At 32.4% G+C, this 22,097-nt stretch overlaps 2 protein-coding genes across 7 annotated transcripts in view; one reads left to right on the forward strand and one right to left on the reverse strand.

Annotated features, from left to right (window-relative positions):
* SMC2 (structural maintenance of chromosomes 2) overlaps nt 1-7,731 on the reverse strand; it is a 37,014-nt gene extending 29,283 nt beyond the window's left edge. For 2 of the 5 annotated variants that reach the window (XM_074121222.1, XM_074121221.1), the window contains exons 1-8: nt 6,323-6,649; nt 5,181-5,330; nt 4,823-4,984; nt 4,568-4,678; nt 3,412-3,549; nt 2,855-3,335; nt 225-400; nt 27-145 (exon numbers count right to left, since the gene is read on the reverse strand). In XM_074121222.1, coding sequence (XP_073977323.1) covers nt 27-145; nt 225-400; nt 2,855-3,335; nt 3,412-3,549; nt 4,568-4,678; nt 4,823-4,984; nt 5,181-5,330; nt 6,323-6,490 — 1,505 coding nt within the window. In that variant the 5' untranslated portion in view covers nt 6,491-6,649. Of the gene's footprint in view, nt 1-26; nt 146-224; nt 401-2,854; nt 3,336-3,411; nt 3,550-4,567; nt 4,679-4,822; nt 4,985-5,180; nt 5,331-6,322; nt 6,650-6,955; nt 7,352-7,471 lie in introns of those variants that run through there. The other 3 variants (XM_074121225.1, XM_074121224.1, XM_074121223.1) reach the window with 3 other exon arrangements.
* Nucleotides 7,732-9,786: 2,055 nt separating this feature from the next.
* LOC141450638 (nuclear factor NF-kappa-B p110 subunit-like) overlaps nt 9,787-22,097 on the forward strand; it is a 30,714-nt gene continuing 18,403 nt past the window's right edge. For both annotated transcript variants that reach the window (XM_074121233.1, XM_074121234.1), the window contains exons 1-5: nt 9,787-9,994; nt 10,403-10,492; nt 14,409-14,557; nt 16,760-16,920; nt 21,972-22,086. In XM_074121233.1, coding sequence (XP_073977334.1) covers nt 9,967-9,994; nt 10,403-10,492; nt 14,409-14,557; nt 16,760-16,920; nt 21,972-22,086 — 543 coding nt within the window. In that variant the 5' untranslated portion in view covers nt 9,787-9,966. The remainder of the gene's footprint in view (nt 9,995-10,402; nt 10,493-14,408; nt 14,558-16,759; nt 16,921-21,971; nt 22,087-22,097) is intronic.

The raw sequence follows: 22,097 nt of genomic DNA on the forward strand, positions 1-22,097 counted from the left end.
TTAATGTATTTAAAGTAGTTATTAACCTGTACTCAAAGTTGTTCACATCATCTGAACACTTTCTAACTTGCTGTGACAGCAGCCGAGCCTGCTCCTGAAGTTGTTCTACCGCCCCGTCATTGTAGCTTAATCTCGAAAAACGTTCCTACAGTTTATTTTAATTGTAATAAAAATTGGATACACTATCAATTAAAAATGTAAGATTTTTAAAATCATATTCTCACTTGCAATGACTTCAATTCTGCCTCTTTCATTTGCAAATCATTTCTATCCTTTTCAAATGCCATTCCTGTTTTCTTTAGTAATGGAAGTTTTGTATCCAATTCAGATTTGCTATGTTTTATTTGTATTTGGAATTGTTTAATTTCTGTTTCAGCTTGTGTTAGTCGATGTTTGACAGCTGAAAAGTATATTATGTAATTAGCACTACTATCAGCCAACTGATGCTGTGAATCGACATTTAGTTATTTTTTAAAAATGACTAGAGATAAATCTGAATTGAAACAAATCAATATTTTTATTTTTATTTCATTAAGTATATTATATTTCTTTGAATAAAAATTGTTTCGGCTAAAATACGTAGATTACGAAGATAGTTAGCAAGATTAATACAACATCACGTTCTAGGATAGATCTAGTAGTAATAGAAGAAACTTTACAATTACCCAGTATGAATGAAGGTTTAAAAGAAAAAAGTTGGGGATTGACTGAATACTTAACTACAAATACCGTTCTATTTTAGGGTAGAACCAGACAATAAAGCAAAGGCTTTACGGGAACTGTTGTTTGATATAAAGCAAAGAGCAGGAACATCCAGTCAAGTCTACCTCTTGACCGACTGGTTACTGTTTTGAAGCCAAAGTCATGGCGATTCTTGAGAATTGTACAATAAGAATATTCAGATCAACGGTTAAAAGAGGTGAGGATATTTTCTGGCAGATAGCCGCATTGATGAAGAAGGCCAAATGGTTCGTCAAAGCTAGAAAGAAAATGCAAAAGCATAAGCAAAAAGTAAATGGTTAATGAAATGGGAGAAGTTGGACTTGTTTAAAAGAATTCAGAAGAATGAGTGATGGCAGACAGATTCAAATAAACCTAACACAGATCTAGTGCTAGTGTTAACCTTTTTATATTTCTGGTAATTCTTGATTACCGTGTGAGAGGTTGGTGAGATTAATAAAAGGTGGAGCCAATTAACGGGCAAGATCAACGACAAAAAATACATGGGGCCGATAACATGAAGTAGAGCCGATCTAAGTAATGTGTAGATTTGATCACCAGTGACTCCACCTCTACGAGAAACCTTTTCGAGATAAAAGTGCATGGGCAATTTGGAGTTGAGAAGAGTGCCTACGTTTTTGAAAATTTTAAAGGTTTTCAAGAAGGCAGTTAGATTGAAAGACATTCCTGATCAAAGATTTTTATTTTTACTTTTGGGAAGGATAGGGGCCAATCTGCACTGGTCTTAGCTTTAAACATCGAACAACGCCCAGTGGTAGAGTACAATGGACTAAAAACGTAGTTTAAGTAGGATGTCTTGCGAGGAAATCAGATAAAATAGCTGCTACCCGATATATGTTGAAAAATATTTTTAAATTATCTCGCCAATTAAAGACTGTATGATTTGAATCAACACGGATTTTACGAAAACTGGATATAAAATTTTTGTTTAAAATAAGCTAGAATCTGATTTCTAATGTTTGTAAAAAGTAAATTCTATTTTTGTACTTCCAAATTTTCCAATATTATAAAAAAAAAATTTCTTTTAAAAAATCGATTGAGCAATTATTAAGACATTTTCTTGTTGAATGGAACAGCTGAGTCTTATTTTTGCTTAACCTATCTTTCAAATGTGATAGAAGTTAATAAGACTGCACATTAAATTTAAATAACTCAAAAGTGCCTTCAAATAATTTTCTGGGAAAATGTTTCAATTTAAATTGTGGTCCTACATTTATGCCATCAGTATTCATGAAGATTAAAAAAAACTCAGAATAGTTGCGAACGTATATTCTACTAGAACCGCATTCCAGAGAAAAGCCTTATCTTTTTCCTCGAGCTTTCTATCAAATTTCATTGGAAATGTTTCAGTTATAATTCTTAGACCTTCATAAGTATAGAAAAAAAAAAAAATCGGAACTGTTTGAAAGAAAATCTCAGAGAAAATCTATTCAGTATAAAGTTCAGTAAACTTCCGACGTTGAGGTATTATTATCGCTGATTTGTGTTAGGCCTTCTGATAGGATCAAACAGAAATATGAAGTTTCAGGTTCCTGCGATTTTTCGTTTGAGTATTTTGCAAACATGTACAGAACATGTTTAATATACTTGACCGATTTCGGATTTCCATTTACCTTCAGATGTTTCTTAGACGTCTCGTTTCCGATGTTAGTAAAAAAGGCGAATATCTAGAGTGTGATATTTGTTTTGTTTTTAGTTTAGACAATGTTTTTTGTTTATTAAAATATTGGTTGTGTAACCATGATTTTAATTATTATGGTAGGTGTAAGAAGAGTGATTTACAGTCTGTTTGTCAGCTGTCTGAGGGCGGCTAGATAATGTTGAGTAGGATGAACGGAACTTTTCTATGCAATAGTGTTAGTACACAAGGACTTACTGTACACACCATATTTTAAATTATTGTTTCTTTTAGAAAGTGCAGTATCCAAGAAGTTTGTCCTAAATGAATCTATCTTTATTATCTAACACTATGGACCTTTCCACATTTTCGACACATTCTATTTTTTACAACCTGGTTGGAATGGTCCTCAACGTATTGATAAAAAAAAACACTTCTTAAAAATGATTTTTGTAAATATGTGAATTTCATTAAGCAACTTAGTTATAAACCAACCCATTAACTGATCCTGTAAAGTTGCATTTTCTCCATCTTCGTTGGCTAGTAGTCCAGAACTCACCGCTTGGAATTTCTGCTGTGCAGCTTCTAGAGCCGAGGCATCTTGCTTCTCAGTTTCTCTTAGCTTGTCAAATACAGACTGTACTTTTTCTAATTCCCCCCTCTTTCCTTCTAATGCTTTCTCATCATCATTGACGCTTTTTTGTAATACCTTCAACCGCTTCTGTTCATTAGATATTGCATCATTAGTACTTTTTAATTTGGCCGATAGCGTTGCCTCTAATGTTTCCGTCTGCTTGAGTTTCGCTTCCAGTTCTTGCAGCAACCCACCACTTTCATTATCTCGCTTCGCTTGTGCTTCCGCTATTTCTAGCTCTAAAGTTTTTATTCGCTCAGTAGAATCAGAGATTGACTTTTTAGTTAAGTTCAAATTATCCTTCAACTGTTGAACTTTGCTTTCCATTTCCTCCTTTGTTTTCTACAAAACAATTAATGTCAAAATCAATAAACTAAGAAATGCTTCCAAATCAAATTAAAAAAAAAAAAAAAATTACCTCAGATTGTAAGTATTCCCAAGCAACATGTATTCTTGTAAGCTGTTCCAACTCACGCTGAATTCGTTGGAATTCAATGTACTGAGCTCTTTCTTCCTTTAAACGCTGCATTTTAGGATTTATCTGCCCAGTTACCATCTGTTACAAATAAATTTATTATATCTTATTTTAAACATCTATTTTTTCTATTTATTTTCTTGATTCTATGAGGTACTTTTTACTTTTTTCTTGATGGAACTTATCTTGTTTATAAATATTTGCAATAACTATGTTTCTTAGTAGGAGTAAATAAATTCCTAAATTGGAAGCTCCTTTGTATTATGTACATTTTTGAATTAATTCTAAAATTATTCACTCAAGAAATCTAAGGTACGATGATAATAAAACGAACTATTCAATCACTCTCCTGCAACTTCCCAACAAGTTAAAAGTCATTAGACAGAAGTTAGACAGATCTAATTTTCAGATGAGGATAAAATGAAAAAGCTAGCGTCGCCCAATTCATAGTATAACTCTGTATAAGAAAGATCGATAGCTAAATTATTTTAGAGTCACTACCATACTAGGACTTACTAATTATTAAAGTGAAATGGGAGACTGAGGAATAGGGCTCGGCCAAACTTTATGACACATAAATGTACCCGAAGCTCTAGTTTGAGATAGTTCAAAATCCGACACGTCATAATGAAAGAAAACAAAGTCGCTAAAACATTTATCACATGCATAATAAATATGTGAAAGACAGAAATTTTAGAGAAATTGAAAATGGAAGAGGCAAGTTTTAAAAATCGGGAGGGAAGGGCGTAACGAATTTAAACCGTTAAGATGCCCTGAAGGTAAGGGCCAAAGAAGGTTGCTGTCCTTTGGGAAGGCATGTATGTCAATGCCTTATATAGTACATTTGTACATTAATTGTATTATTACAAAAATGTTGATACACTTATTCTGATAATGAATATTTTGAAATAAAATCATTTTTAGCAATAGCTAATTACACAGGTACATTAAAACATTTCAAATGACCTCTTTATGTCGAAGCGTCCAATTTTGAAATAAATAAATTAGTGTTCCAGAAATTCAACACCAAATTTATACATCTGTCGAATACATTTTTTCCTCAGCAAAATACAAGTATCTATATGAATCATTTTCTTACCTCATCTATTTCCTTTAATGTGCCATCCTTCCTCTCGATGATTTTATGAGCACCTTGTTTTTTATTCTCATACATTCTGGTGCCTGCTGCCTCTTCTATCATTGACAATATCTAAGAAGATTCGGTAACATAGAATAAATTAATAAATACAAGAACTGGCAGGAAAACAAAGATTAGTTATATATAGAGTTCCATTTTTTTCTCATGTTTATTATATTAGTAAACTAATGTAAGTTCTAGTTAATACTTAATTACCTCTGGTGGCTTCATGTTCAAAACTTTAGTGATTCTTCCTTGCATAATCAAAAAATGTGGATTGTTTACATTTAATTGAATAGAACTGAAGAAATCGTTAATAAATTTGCTTGTAACAGTTGATCCATTTATCATGTACCGGTTTTTCCCTCCTAATGCTATCTTAAATTTAACAAATACAAACAATAAACTGACATTTCTGCTCTAATATAAAATTTAATTTGTTTAATCTAGTATTCATTGAGAGAGAAAGAGTGAGAAGAAAAAGAGCGGGGGACAAACTGAAACTATCTAATAAATAAGTGGTTTTTATTATATTTTGAAAGATTATAACAAATATATATGACATAACAGTAACCTGACGAGTAACAGTAATTTCAATATATTGCTCGTAATTTATAGGGCTCTTGCTTTTGTCTGAATTATCAAATATTAAAGTCACTGAAGCTTTCGTAACTCCGGCTCTTCCATTCTTGTATATCAATTCCTCTAACAAATTGGCCCTTACCTAGCAAAAAATCTTACGTAAGTTAAAAAAAAAATCCTAAAACAGACAAAATAATATTTTATCAAAACTGTCAATAGTTAACGAAAATGAAATAGATCATGTGAGGCCTGTGCCATTTTTTATTCGAATGTTTTACTGAAGGGAATTAGAATTAAATTTTTAGAAATACTTCACTTGATTATTTAGAAAATAAAGTTTGATAACTGTATTATATAAAAAAATTAAGCTGAAATACAAGGAAGGAAGGAAATATTTATCTCCGATTATACGATGACTTGAATTATAATTGTAATTATTTAGAGTGGGTAGCATTTAGTGACAAAGTTGGAACTGAAGATTAGATGTTAATTGTTAAACTAAAGACCGTTCAAGCAAAAATTGTCAATAATGGTCCGGTAGAAAATTGCACTTAATGGCAGTTTATCTAATGTTGCGGCTGTTCCTTCTTACATTTTTTCACTAAACCAGTTCTATCAGAAAAAGAACTGTGTGAGTACTGAACGGCTGGTTAGCTGAGTGCGCTAAGTAAATGAATATAAAAGACCCTATCATAGAACCTTACTGTTCTCGAAGTATAATTTTGATTAGATTAATTGTTCTCACGCCTATAAATATTATTTAAATTTTATTTTTTTTTGTAAATAAGTGAAGAAAATTTGTTAATTTTTTACACTTATTTTAGTTTTATTTTTACAAATTCCTATAATTACTATTATAACACTAGGCAAGATGAACTATTGTGATTTTGACAAATTTTTGATTTCCAGCTTTCAATGAGATATTTCCGTTTTAATGTCCACGAGTCTAAAAACTGTGATTTTACTCCTTAGCCAGATTCCCTAAATTAAATCCAGTAATAACAAATTGAATGAAAAAACAGTTTTTTAAATATAGAGTGGTACGCATTACGTTATTCATTTTTAGTCTTTTTGTTTCAGAAATTTACATACATTACGTACTAGTCGGACTTAAACATGAAATGAATTACGTACATGTGATAAATTGCTGATACCAAGGACAAAACAAATAGAATCCAAAATGTTTGACTTTCCTGTACCATTTAATCCTGTAATAGCATTAAATTCAGGGTCAAAACCCTTAATTTCTGTACGTGTCCCATAAGATTTAAAACCATCAATAACGACACTTTTAATGAACATATCGTAAAACACTTTATATACTGTTTAAGCTTTATATACGTGACAATCTCTAGAAATAAAAAAACAAACAAAAAAGAAATCTTAGATTAAATAAAAAAACTGAATTACAAATTCACTTGTTCCCTTTGGCGGTTAACATTCAATCTAAATCTAACCTTATGTATCGAGGTTACATATGAATTCTGTTTCGAAATTAGTTATTCTGGGTTGTTAGACGTTATATCCTGGAGTGTACAATTTTTTCGTTTTACTGTCAATTATCAAAGGTAACTGACATACAGAAAAACCAAAACAAATTTTTATAAATTTCGTTCTTCCGCTATTTGATCGAAAGATTCAAATGTATGCTGATTTATGACATTCCATTATCTGCATTTTATTTAGCCACTGATTCAATAGCCGATATGACTGTCATCATTATAGACTTTTCTCATTTGAAACTAAACTTTAGTAAGCATTACTTACTATGTAACTTGTGTCGGGTAACTTTAACTTGTGCCTGTACTATGTAGAATGTAAGATAGTTGTTGACGCAATATGAATGTTATGGTAACGGCTAAGGCTGTTGGGACAACGGCATGTTGATTGAGACTGTACTGCTAAAAGCGCGAAAAGCTATATTCTTTGCCTCTCCTATCACTTAAGTAATTTTACTGCATTAACTTCTCATTAATATTGTTTAAAAATTATTAGATGTCACAGACCCTTATGCTGGCCAGTTCACTCATAATTTTTTTGTTATAATAATGATAAAATGAATATAACATCCTACTTAGGATGGATGATTTGCGAGGAATCGGTCAAATAAAACAATTCGTCTCTTTGCCAACGTTTCGACAAATATATTGTCCTCTTCAGGGCCTAGATATTACAAATACAAAACAATTAATAAAGTCAGTAACAAAGAAAAAACAGTAAAAATCAGTAATATAAAAATAAATAGTAAAATACAATAAATTCTTTATAATTATTGAAACTTACGTGGCTATGCGGGTTGGTTGAGTTACAGAAACTAAGAGCCAGAAATGGAGAAGCAGGTATATACATACATACATATATACAGATATAGCGGGACTTACACGGGAATTTTGGTAATTACAATTGGACAGATACAATAGACTAATTACAACAAAAGAGTAAACACAATAAATATTGGGAAATTTCTTTAAACAACAAAAACCGTTAAACACAAAACACAGGAGAAACCAAATAACCCTTATGAACTAAATAACAAATAACCAAAAGATTTGAAATAAATTTAAAAAACCCAGCAATAATTATGTACAAAATTTGGATATCTATTTATTTTTTAATGATAAAATTGTAGCAGTTGGCTAAATTCGACGTGTCTGTCCTAAAGTTAACTGTGTTGTTCTGTTTTACTATGTGGCACATTTCAAGAAAATTTCGCTTACACTGGTTTTTTACCCTATCGAGTTCTGTCACATTCTGAAAGTCAAAGTTGTGTTTGTTGTCCATGTGGTGTCTAAGAAGCGCGGTGGAATTGTCGTCTTTTTTTGTCTTACAGTCATACTGATGCTGGTACAACCTCGCCTTGAGATACTGACTTGTCTGGCCTATATAGCAACTGTCAAAGTTAGGGCTAACAAAAAAAGTAACTGTCCTCAGTATTTAAATTTTTTTTTTTAAAAAAACAAAAAATTATTTTAAAAAGAAAACTTTTTAAAAATTTATTTTAAGTGTACAGAAATTTTAAAGAGTCCTTTAGCCTTAAAAAAAAGTCCTTTTTTCTTAAAAAAAAAATCTGGGGTTTACCCCATTTGATACAGTTCCTTTGTCTTTCAGGTACATACTCGTGTCCATCATTCGACAGTTTGTGGTTTTTTTCCTAAAAAGATAACCACAAACAAAACCGCCCACAAAACCGATTAGATGTCGCAGACATTGTATTCATTAATTTTAATACACAATAGAATGAATTGAATAATGAAAGAAACTGAACAAATGTCTCGCAATTTAAAGAAATAAAGTTTTGTTATTAACTGGGAAAGTTAACTTTTAATGATATATTTTAATAAATTGCGTGACATTTGTTCTTATATTTAATCGTTCCAAACCCTCTGCTGCCTGTATTGAATCCGCTAGTTCTATCTTTTCTATCTTTTTTTAAAGGGTTTTTTAAATTTACTTCAAATCTTTTGGTTATTTGTTATTTAGTTCATAAGGGTTATTTGGTTTCTCCTGTGTTTTGTGTTTAACGGTTTTTGTTGTTTAAAGAAATTTCCCAATATTTATTGTGTTTACACTTTTGTTGTAATTAGTCTATTGTATCTGTCCAATTGTAATTACCAAAATTCCCGTGTAAGTCCCGCTATATCTGTATATACAATAGGCAAAAAAAGTATTTGCACATCCTGTTATTTTAAGGTTTCATATAAAAAAAAATCGCTTTTTTACCCAAATTACGTTTATTTAACTACTTAAATCAAGCACTATAAGATGATAAATATAATATGCAAAAGAGTCAAATAAATTACGTATAAAGAACATAATGTTATTTTATCCTGCAAAAAAAGTATTTGCACACCTAGTTAAACATTTCAAAAAATAATTTGGTTGACCCATAACCAATCATAACATTGTCCTTAATATTTAGTGTGCATCCCTTTAGCTTCAATTACGGCTTGTAACCGCCTTGGCATTGATTCAACTAAATTTCTTGTCACCTCCCCTGATAAATTGTTCCAGGAATCAACTAACACCTGTCTTAAGTGCTCCTTACTTGTAATAGAGGTCTGGCAGACTTTCCTGTCCAGAATATGCCACAGATTTTCAATTGGGTTCAGGTCTGGTGATTGAGGTGGGTTCAGTAATCTTCTTGGGGCATTATAAAGAAGCCATTCTTTTGTAATGTTGGCCGTATGTTCTGGATGGTTATCCAGGTGGAAATGAAAATCGTTCCTAAAACCTAATTTTACAGCACTTGCCTTCGAGTTGCCTCGCAACACCTCCACGTAAGACCGAGCTGTTATTATGCCCTTCATAACTTCTAAATTACCCACCCCAGAATAAGCCATACTGCCCCAAACCAAGATATTTCCTTCTCCATGTTTAACAGTTTTTAATATATTTTTTGTATTCAAACCAGTTTTATTTCTTATCCAGATTGTTATTATATTTTAATGGCAGAATATGCCATTCAGAATATATCATTTTCATTTTAATTTGCCTCAATTTTTTGGGGCGGGGCGGAATAACTTTTTTTAAAAATAGGGATTTGAATCAACTCGTTCCACCATCGGATTCGTTCCAGTAGAACGAGTCCGCTCAAATAGCCCATCACTTGTGAAGACGAAGAGTAAATGTAAAAAACCCCTACATGGTGAAGGAGTGTCGAAGTGTTCTTCACAGTTCGCAGTACACATTTTGGGGAATCGTTACAATTTGTAAACCACAGATTTTAGTGTCTTTAAAGTCAGAGAAGTAGCAGGAAGTTGTGTAAATATTTTATCAAAATGAATAGTCTTGAGTTGGAGGAAATTAGTAAGTGTAATTAAAATGAATATTCTTAATCGTAAAACAAAGTTTTAATCGAAAACGTAAATTTATAAGAATTATTTAATACGATTGTCTTCCGATAAAATGTAATCTAAGAATTATTAGTTTTTCTCTTTTCCAAGAAGTAATTGTTATTTAGAATAATGTAACCTTATGCGTTAATTACATTTTCCAAATAAAAGCCAATTTTCAAAAAACATTCAGCTATATTTTAATTTTGACTTAATTAAATTGAGTATGAAATCGCTTAAGCAATTTCTTTCTTTCTAATAGTAGTAATTAGTTAACTACATAATACACTTGTGTTGTTTAAAACTGTGATCAGAAACTTGTTCCTATTGTCGATTAACGTATTCCATTAAATTAAATATACCTGCATTTTTTTTTATTTAGATGAAATTATTAATCAGTTGAGCAGTCCTGAATCAGGTTATGAGTCGCCAGAAAGACTAAGCGAAATGAGAGAATATTACACTTCTTATGGTGAGATTTGCCTTAGTATTATTATTCATTAATGAGATTTGTGGATACTGTATAATGTTAGCAATACGAAATGTAGATTTAACGATTGACCCTTATACAATTGTATCGGACAATTTTAATGCTAGATATTACTGTGAAAATACTTGCTCTTATTTTCATTACAATTTACCAGGAAGAAAGAATATTGCCAATTTCAGTCTTAATTTTTTAATTTTGCCAAGCTTTCGATCTAGGGACTAGGTTATTTTGAGGACTTAAACTTTGACAATTACGTTTTTTTTTTTTTTACTTTGTTGTGGGTTTTATATACATATATATAAAATTATACAATATATAATATATATAATGACCTAGTACAATATATAATGTTATGTATAAACAGACAGGACAGAAGGCTCACCAACTTCAAAAGCCCTGAAGATGACCCAGTCCATAGGTTGAAAGTTGGGTAAAAAAAAAAAAAATGGCTGAAATTGGCAATATTTCTTCTTCTTTCTGGATTAATTAATTAATCTTCAAAAACAATGAACAGTATTCTATTTCAATGTTGACATTTGGAATTAATTATTTTAAGAGGGTAATCGAATAATGAATCGCATGTTAAATGTAAATAGCCGAACTGTAGATTAGATATCTGTGATGCATCACGAAAGAACTTCCTTTTTTTTTTATAAATTAGTTACAGTAAAAAAATTGAGCCACTCACAGTGCGTGCATTATAATCCAATATGATAAAAAGTGTTAAATGTAATTATCCATGATTTTCCTTATTGTATAATTATTACCATAAATGTTTGGCCCACCTCCTTCACATCATCAGACAGCTTTTGAAAAAATGCACAGTCAAATTGTCCTTTTCGCCATTATTCTCTATCCATAACTGCTACACCACTACACATGAATTTGCCCTAATGTGTGCACCAATCCAAATATTTATCTCCTTAACAAAAACTTACAGTTTAAAAAGTTAAGTATAAGGGTTGATTGAACGCCAAAAGGTACACAAATCAGCAAGTATCCAAAATTTCATTTATACTTCATTGATATTATTTAAGTAATTTTACTGCATTAATTTTCATTCATATTTTTTAAAATTTATTAGATGTCACAGACCCTTATGCTGGCCAGTTCATTCATTATATTTTTTTTTGTTATAATTTTGATAAAATGTATAATATATTTTCGTTATTAAATAGGTACTTTATTTTAACTCTATTCCAAATTATACTTCTGATTTATCTTTAATATGCCCTTTATTTTGAGTAGTCACATATACATGCATGTTAAAGTAGAAAAAGACAAAGTTAGAGTCGGCTACTGTTTAACTTTGAATCAATATTTTTGGATTTAAAACAATATTTCAGTCTTGAATTCGTCTTACCGAAATATTCGTGAGCACAAATAACACACAGTTAATAACAAGTAGATTATTCAACAATAATTATTCATTTCTCAATTGTAGTTTAATTTAGTCCCCCTAATTTTACTTATAGTAAAATACTGGAATAATTAGCTGTCCTAAAAATAAGCATATCTTATTTTTTTTATATTACACATATTCAACAATATGGGAAGAAAACTTAGATTGAGAATGTAATTGAAGAAAACTATATTATTTACGATAAAGCCAGATTAATTTATTATCTATTATTATAAACGTTTGACTACTACATAAAATGACAATTACTTTAATCGAAGAATGAACTTAAACCGACGATTTTTATTTAAAAATACAAATAAATAAATAAAATAAACAAAATCATTAATATATGTTGGTGTGAGCATTTTTTAAAAAAAGTATTTGAATTTTTTAGCCTCATATTTTTTTTATTTTTTATAACGTTTTTCTTTCTAACCTGTAATTAATAGTTTGATTGTTATTTATAAAATAGATATTATAGTCAATCTACAGTGCTACTTGAACATATTATATTTTCTAGATGAAAATGGCCAGCATAAGGGTCTGTGACATCTAATAAATTTTAAAAAATATGAATGAAAATTAATGCAGTAAAATTACTTAAATAATATCAATGAAGTATAAATGAAATTTTGGATACTTGCTGATTTGTGTACCTTTTGGCGTTCAATCAACCCTTATACTTAACTTTTTAAACTGTAAGTTTTTGTTAAGGAGATTTTTTATACCTTTTGGACAGATTTTCCTTTTTGTCTATTCTGCAAAGTTACATATCTGCTTTACAGATTGGATTTTTTTAAAATTTGGAATAAGCAATTCTATCATTATAACCTGATAAGGTGTTAAGTCGGAAACGTAACTACTACTGGAGAGATCTTTTTAAAGAATTATTATAGTTGCGGTGCCCAAACCATCCTCAATAACAATTTTTTTTGTGAGAAAACGTTTTGAATAAAATAGGAAGGTATTTGTACTTAAGTAACAAAATAAAACTGCGATTTCAGTACTTCCTTTTTAAAGGCAAAGAGGCAAAGATTTTGAATCGAACGACAATTCATTGGTGTAAATCGGTTCACTCATTGATAATTTTAACGATTGCAATACTTTCTCTTAGTAGGTGTAAGAGCATGATGGCACTTCACAGCCACGTAGAGGAGCTTTAACCACTTCTTCCTGCTAAATTTTATCAAAATCGGACAAAGTTATAGAAATACTAGTATTAATAGTTTTAGAAAGGGCCTTACTTGGGTGGGGCAAACTCCCCTCCTGATGAGGCCTAGCGTCGAGACCTTTAAAGTGCAAATCTATACAAAATTTCGATTCGAATGACACTTCATTCATGAAAATCGGTTCACTTGTCGATAATTTGAAACGATTGCTATACTTCCCCTTAACAAGTGTAAGAGCTGATCGCCGCTTTAATGTTACGTAGGGGTGTCCTAACCCTACCATCCTACCAAATTTTATCATAATCGGGCCAAGATTTACAGAGTAATTAGTAATAATAATTTTTGAGGGGACCTTACATAAAGGGGGCTAACTCCTCTCCCATTTGATGTACAGCGTCGAGACCCCCAAAAGGCACATCTACATAAAATTCCGAATCGAATGACACCTCATTCATGAAAATCGGTTCGCGCGTTTAGGCTGTACGTTGTTTACAAAAAAGGTAACAACAAGAACAACAACAACAACAAGAACAAGAACAAGACCAATTTTTGAAAATGCCGTTTTTGCTCATTTTCAACAACTTTTTTCTCGAAATCTATAAAATCTTGGTTGTTGCAAAAAATTACAGTTATAAAGGAGGATTTGCCCTATATTTTAAAGAAAATTTGGGAATTTTATCTTTTATACAAAAAGAGAAAAAAAAATTCAAAGTTTGGTGTTTTTCAAAGTTACGCTTTTTCGTGCACTTTTTGACGATCAACCCTTATACAACTGTCCTACCGGACAGTTTTAATTTATACAGGGGATGCCATCACAGATATCTATTCTACAGTTCGGCCGACCTGCAGGTCGTTCGCCTTGAAAGATCGGTCCTAACAGTTCTTGATATTGTCTACAATGGCACTGGTTGGCTTAAAACCTTCACCGACTCCTACCTTCTGTACTTCATACAGATCTTTTCCTTTGACCTTAAGAACTTTATAAGGTCCTAAAAACAATTTGTCTAATTTGTAAAATTTTTTGATCGGTTGGACGAAATTAGGTCTCTGTACCGCCACTATATGTATATACAGTGTGTAGCACAAAAAATGTGTGTGCTGAGTGCGGAAGTGTTTTCTCAACCGGCGTGTTGCCTAATATTCTACACTTATAAGAAAAGAATCACTTTCCGCATGAGTCAAACTAATAACTGTTTTAATACAACCTATTCGTGTATAAATTTGTATTTATGTATAAAAAAGGCAGTTTTCTTTACTGAATTCATGAATTCATTTGTGATAATCTTTTCTATCTGCTACTTATCTCTGTTCTTACATTCTATTTTAGGTAATGAGCTTGGATGCAGTTTACAGATGGTGGAGCAGCCCCAAAGTTCTTACAGATTTCGTTATATTACAGAATTTAAAGACAATCCGCATGGACCATTAACTGGAGAAAATTCATCCAAAAATAGTAAAACATTTCCAACTGTTAAGGTAATGTAACTTAATTATTTTGTAGATTTGTATATGTTCAGCTATGACCAAAAGATCTGCCAGAAATACTCGTAATCAGATGTATTTTTCACTTATAATTTAAGGCATAATATATTTAATTTAAGTGCTTCAAAAATAAGGACTTCTGTAATTTCGTAATTTCCAATATCCCAGATTCCACTAAATCATAACTTTTTTTTTTAGATCAGCGTTTTTAATGAAATGGCTTGTATTCATTCCACATGCACGATTTATTAAGTGCAAAGATTTATTTATTTATTTTGCAAATGTAATTAATTTATAATAAGCAAAAGAGATTAGGGAAAGGAAAATGGTGCAAATGCATATACACGCTTATTTATGCATACTCGTATATGTGCCCGAGAGAAATGAGTGGAGTGAACGACGACCAGTGGTCAGTACAGAGCACACACAGCTTACAAAGCAACCATCCTAGGAGATCGGCGTTAGGTGTTGAGATGGTCGCTTGGCTACCGCCGCTTTAGTCTGCGATGTGGATTTGAAGGTAGACATGTTGTGGATCAGAGGGTTGTAGTGACTGTGTAGATTTGAGTGGAGTTTTGCGTATCGAGATTGGGCTATTTCAGTAACGAGAGGAATATTTAGATCAGAATGTATTGTGTGATTGGAGACGTAGAAAGGACGTTAACTATTAAACTGTAAGAATTAAGTCGGTTGGTATTCAATTTTTTAGCACTTCCGTTCAGCTGTATTCTGTTTGTCCATGTTGGGGCAAGTAGGGCGGTATATAGTTTTCTTTTGTTCAACAGGGTCAGTTTTGAACGTTTGTCGAGTATTCTTTTTAACATTTTATATCTAAGAAGGCTGATGGATGGGTCAGTAATAGCTTGGGATATTGAAGTTTTATTTGGTTTAGGGATCGTTGTTACAGAAGAGAATTTGTAGAGAATCGGAAAGTAAGTGGTTCGAAGCACAGCATTATTAAGAATAGTTAAAAATACTATTGCTTTCCTAGAGAGTTGTAATTGGATGTTTGCAGTAATATGATCGTACCCCGGATTTATCTTTTTGAGATGCTAGTTGATTACATCCATGATGTTTTAAAAATTGAATGGCTTGGGAGAAGGTGAAAGTTGTAGAGGGATGTCCAGTTCTTTGAGAATATTTTCAGTGTTTTGTAAGTAAAAGTAAATTTCCACTCTTGGAGGAAACTGGTTGAGAGAAAATTCTATTTTATTGAATAAAGGAGGGTTTTAAAAGACCACAAAATTTCATTGCGTAAATTATACTAAGAAAACGTCAAGTGAGTGTTAGCATAAAACTTTTACATTTTGTGCAGAGTGAGAAATAATAAGATATTGTATCACCTTCTCTTAGGTCGTATTTTCGGTTAATTTATTTCTTATTTAATGTGTCTGGAATTAACGCGTTCAGTCTGCAGACTGCAGAGGACTATTAAAAAGAAAATCAGGGGGCAATCGACTAGACTGCTGGAAGCAGAACTTTGACGTAGAAGTTCAGTGCACTACCGCTTTCCCTCTTAAGATTTTAATATAATTAATTTGTTTGTATAAAAAGTTGTTTTTACAAATCAATGCGCTGGACACGAATAACACAAAAATCAAAATTATGCCAAATTTTACACTGTTCTTATGTGAAAACAAGGGTAAAGAAAGAAAAAATTAAAGATAATTTTAAAACTGTAAATAAAAGAAGTTATATCTTACAGCTGCAAAAAATCTGTTCAGTAAAATTGCACTCTGCTTAACCAGATTTCTTCTAATTAAGAATTTTACTGACATTTAATCTCCATTAAATTATAAAGGAAAGCCCTCTTCACATTTATTTAAATAATGGTTGGATTATCGACTGTTGTTAATAAATTTTACCAGAGAACAGAGTTATGATGATGTAGTTAAACTCATCATTCTAAAAATTTATATTACCCTGAAGAAGGCGACAAATTTGCCGTAACGTCGGTAAAAAAAAAGAAATTTGTCTACAAAATGTTTGACCTCCTCAATATTCCTCAGGATAATTACATTAAAATATTCCTTTAATCCATTAGAGAACTTCACCCTTGAATCTTAAGAAGGATTTTCCAGCTATTGCATAAAATAAGAATAATAGCTATCATACGTGAAATAGTTTCATGAATTAAAATATCCCTTTGCAAACCCAATTTATGTTTTGGAATGAAAATAATTTGTTAAATTTCAGTTAGTGAATTACCCAAGAAAGGCGGTTATACGTTGTTGGCTTTGTGTAAGTACTGATAAAGATGTTCATGTACACCAGTTGCTCACGAAAAATGATAGAAGAAGTGTAAGAAGTGAACCTCATGACTTGGTCGTAGATGCAAAAAACAATTTTACTGCTGTGTAAGTTATTTACTTTAGTTTGTTATTTAAAGATATAGATTTCATTAGAATTTTATGTTAAGCCGCGTGCCGTCCTTTCTCGGCGGTACCGTTTGACACTTCTCCATCTCATCTTTTTCTATTTCTCTCTCTCTCTCTCTCCTTTTTCCATTTCTCGTACGCGTTATTTTTCGTTAATCTTTTCCTTTGTTGCTGCCGCCAATTAGTTCCTTTTTTCTTCAACTTGTCTATGTTACGGTAAATGTACACTCTTGGGAAATGTACACTTTTACCGTAAAATGTGTACATTTCCTAAAAAGTTAGGTATATGTGAACTGAATATAATGTATATGTACATTTCCCGGCAAATGTGTACTCTTGCCTTCACGTTTTGGTAAATGTATACTCTTACCTTCATGTTTTAAGAAAAGTTGGAATACAAATAAATTAAAAATGTTGTTGCAGTAAAAAAATATTTATTTAAATAAACATAATAAAAAAAGCTTTAATAACGAAAATTATTTTAATTAAAAAATGTAAATGACAAACAAAACATACTTTTCTTTGCATATTATATGTATAATATGTCGTAGGTTATGATCCCAATATTCATAAATACAATTTTCGTCCTAGTTTTTCAGGACCAATACGATGGGAATCAAACAAATAATAATAATAACATACTTTTCTTTATTATAACTGTGCAAATATTTATCGGGAGTATAACAAAATTTTCACAAAATTTTGTTAAATATTTGCCAGGGGTAAAAGTTTATAATTTTTTTGAAAATTCTCCTTAAGAAAGTAGAGATGAAGAAAGAAGTGAAGAAGTGCTAACAAACGCTATACAGGGAAGTCTACACAGAGCCACTATTACTACCAACCAACACCGAACGACGTCTGTATCTTACAACATTCCTCTTAACATCAGGACACTCATCACCTTGAAACGTCGAGCGAGAGCACGATGGCATCGTTCTCGTTACCCATCCGATAAAAGAGCTTTCAATCGGCTAGCTAGACAACTAACTAATGTATTAAATCATTACTACAACGATCAATACTCAAAATATACTCTCTCTCTTTCAACACAGGACAACTCACTTTGGACTACCACAAAAAAGATCCTAAAATATAACAATTCCTCTCATCCACTTCAACGTACAGACGGGTCATGGGCTAAATCCGACGAGGATAAAGCACTCTGCTTTGCCCAACACCTCTCCCAAGTTTTTGTACCCCATCCTGATATTGAGGATCCTCATCACAGCGCCACTATAAATGAAGAACTTGATATCCCAGTTCCCCTTTCTTTACCACCCAAAGCATTCACTCCTAAAGAAGTTCAACGGTTAATACAAAATCTCCCCAGGAAAAAAAGTCCTGGATACGACCTAATAACCACCCGCATCCTTCTCCAACTCCCAACCAAGGCCATTGTATTCCTAACATCCTTGTACAATGCTATCCTTAGAACTACTCACTTTCCCACTCTTTGGAAATTCTCCTCAATCCGTCTGATCCTTAAACCCAACAAACCAACTCATTCTCCTTCCTCTTATCGACCTATTAGTCTACTTCCGCTTCTAGGGAAAATGTTCGAGAAACTTTTACTATTCCGTCTCCAATCTATTTTAACTCCTTTCAATTTAATTCCTCACCATCAATTTGGCTTTCGTAGTTACCACTCTACCATCCACCAGGCTCACAGAGTTGTTGACACCGTCGCAACCTCCCTTGAGCGGAGACAGTATTGCCCGGGAGCCTTCCTAGACATTTCTCAAGCATTTGATCGGGTATGGCATCCGGGTCTTCTGTGGAAACTTAAGGGCATCCTTCCTTCAACCTACTACCTCATCTTAAAATCATACCTTGCTGATCGATATTTCATGGTTGTACAAGGCCAAGGCACTTCTTTTTCTCCTATATATCCTATTCTTGCCGGTGTCCCACAAGGGAGTATTCTCGCACCCCTCCTCTATACAATTTACACTGCTGACCTTCCACTGCATCCAAATACTGCTACCTTTACCTTCGCTGACGACACGGCCATTTTATCGTCTGACAATGATCCTGTCATGGCAACTCGCCATCTTCAATCCCATATTAATATCCTAGAACCCTGGCTACGAAAGTGGAGAATTAAGGTAAATCAACAAAAATCCAAACATATAGTCTTCACACTAAACCGGAAAACCCTCCCTTCCATATATTTCAACCATATTGCTCTTCCTACCGTTACAAAAGTACGTTACCTTGGACTTCACCTCGACAAGCGACTAACCTGGAATCCTCACACTCGACTAAAACGAACTGAGTTAAATAACAGATATAAACTATTAAAAAAATTACTAGACAAACGTTCAAAACTGACGCTACGTAACAAAAGACAGCTGTACTACACATTACTAGCCCCTATATGGACATATGGAATAGAACTGTACGGGACAGCCAAACACTCGAACCTTCATCGTATCCAATCCCTTCAATCCAAAATCCTTCGTACCCTTGTCAATGCTCCTTTCTACGTCTCTAACCATACTATCCACAATGACCTTAAAATTGCCTTCGTCTCTGTCCTCGCCAAATCCCGTTACATAAAATTCCATTCCCAACTATCCTCTCACATGAATCCTTTAGTCCAAGCCCTCTCAACCTCCATCCTCCCAACTAATCCTCCACGACGGTTGAGGCGTCGGTGGCCTCGCGACCATCTGCGAATGTAGCGTCGGCTATCTAGTGAGACAGTCGTGATTCTCCTGCTATTATGGCATATTACGACTGCTATCGCTGGTTGGCCGTCGTTCATGTCAGACATGTCAATGTGTGCTTGTTGGCCTAGCCTATCAGCACATTCTATTATCGACCATCTGTTTTGCTTGTTGCATTTATTTCTGTGCAGTGGTAAAAATCTAAATAAAGGTAAAAAAAAAAAAAAAAAAAAAAAGAAAAGAAATTTCATAATGAAAAAAGTTTCACTTGCGATTTCGTATTTTGTATGCTCACATTTACCAAAACGACATGGTCATTGTGAATTCAATGTACATTTCCCTTCTTTGAAATTGTAAATGTTAGTTGAATGTACATTACCCAAACGAGGAGGAAAATGTGCACATTTACCGGAAAATGTGTACATTTGCCGCAATATCTACTTTTACCGTAACATATATACATTTCTCCGTTCCCACGGTATCGAACCTTCCCCTTCTCTATTCTCGCTTAATTGTGGGGTTTTTTCCGTCCGCTGTAGTTCAGTACGCCTTTGACACTGCTCGAGTAAGTTCGTATGTGCCTCTGTACCTGCTTTACAACGCATCCAGTGCGCTTCCGCCGTCCTGCATATTATACCGCTCAACAGCACTGTTCGGCCTGCAAGCTCCAGCTGCTCGCTTCAAGTACTGTTACCGCACTTCCGCGTCAACACATCATCACCGGCCGCTTCTCGCACTTCTGGGCTCAATACCTGCTTCGCCTTACCTTGTACCGCTAGCCATCTTCGCTTCCTAGAAACCTTCTACGGATCACTTCTGGTCAAATTTGTTCCAACCAAGGAACAAAAAGATAAATCTATCCAAAAGGTACAAAAATCTCCTGGACAAAACTTACAGTTTTAAAAGTTAGGCATAAGGGTTGATTAAACGCCAAAAGGTACACAAACCAGCAAGTACCCAACATTTCATTCATACTTCTAGTATCATATTTTTTAGAATGTATTAGATAACACAGACCCTTATGCTGGCCATTTTCATGCCTTTTTAATACTAACTATGATGATGAGATACATCTTCTATTATTCTAGCAGATAAATATTTATGGGTGATAAAAGGCCAGCTTAAGGGTCTGTGTCATCTAATACATTCTAAAAAATATGGTAGTAAAAGTATGAATGAAATGTTGGGTACTTGCTGATTTGTGTACCTTTTGGCGTTTAATCAATCCTTATGCCTAACTTTTAAAACTAAGTTTTTGTTCAGGAGATATTAATAGTGGCCACTAACGACCAAAGCAGTCGATGCACAATAAATAAATAAAAATAAATGCAATAAGAAAAATAACACATTAACAACAACTTATAATTATTATAATAATGTAATAAAAAAAAGTAATGGCCATTAAATTGGAGGATAAATTAGGAGAAATTAAGGATAAAAATACACTGGTATAAGTGTTATTTTAAACAGTTTTACTGTAAATTAAAAACTTATTCTAGCGTAATCTGTTCTTATGTTGTTTTTTTTGGCTTTTCCCTGACCATCATCAATTATGCAACTTTATTTAGTCACAAATTCTTAACATAACGATGAGTTTTGACTTTCAGAATCTTGTTCCTTTTCTCCATATCATAAAAGTGTGTTAGTTTCTTCATTTGTTTTTTAAACTTTTAATATTCTACTAATAATATTGGAAAACACATGCCAATCTTAAAAGATAACATACTAAAACTTTATACTATCGAATCCAATGTCATGTAGTCAGAATAAATTACATGTTTGTTGCAAACATGAAAGTCGTAGAATGTGAATCACATACAGATAGAAGACAATTTTCAAAATCAATGAAAATACATAGAAATTTAAAAAATGCCATAAAAGACAAAAAATAGGTTCTTACTTGTTAAAAACTTACAAATAATTTGAATTTATTAGTTTGAAAATAAAAATATAAATAAGAAAACTAACTTTCCAAGTTAGAAACGATTGGTGAGAGGACCTGTCACTAAAAGTAAGGAGATTTTTAGTAAAGTAGACTAATGAAAATTAATCTTCAATTGCATAAACATTAGCTAATAAATGGAAATTGAATGAAAAAGACAAATTAGTAAAGGAAATTAGACGTATGTATGTTTATTGGACTTTGAAACCCCGGCACTGGTTTCGGACTTTCATCCATCATCAGATTAATCTGTTTGGTATGTGGATAATAAATATTATACAGAAACAAATATTACCTTTACCCACCTTATGAGAATCTATTTACTCTTTTAACAATGTTTCAAAATCTCTAAAAAACTATTCATGAATATGATATTCAGAATATCGTATTCTGTTTAATTTTTTCTGTTTTAATTTCAGTTTTGAAGGACTAAACATTATTCATGCAGTTACAAAAGGGAAAAAAGAGTATTTGGAGAGCCTGCACAAAAAAAAGTGTCATATTATATCTGGATACACATTAGATCCTCATATCGTAAGTACAGT

The sequence above is a fragment of the Rhodnius prolixus genome, unplaced genomic scaffold (assembly GCF_049639745.1).
Source record: "Rhodnius prolixus isolate KJV_2025 unplaced genomic scaffold, Rpr scaffold_8, whole genome shotgun sequence".
Classification (NCBI taxonomy): domain Eukaryota; kingdom Metazoa; phylum Arthropoda; class Insecta; order Hemiptera; family Reduviidae; genus Rhodnius; species Rhodnius prolixus.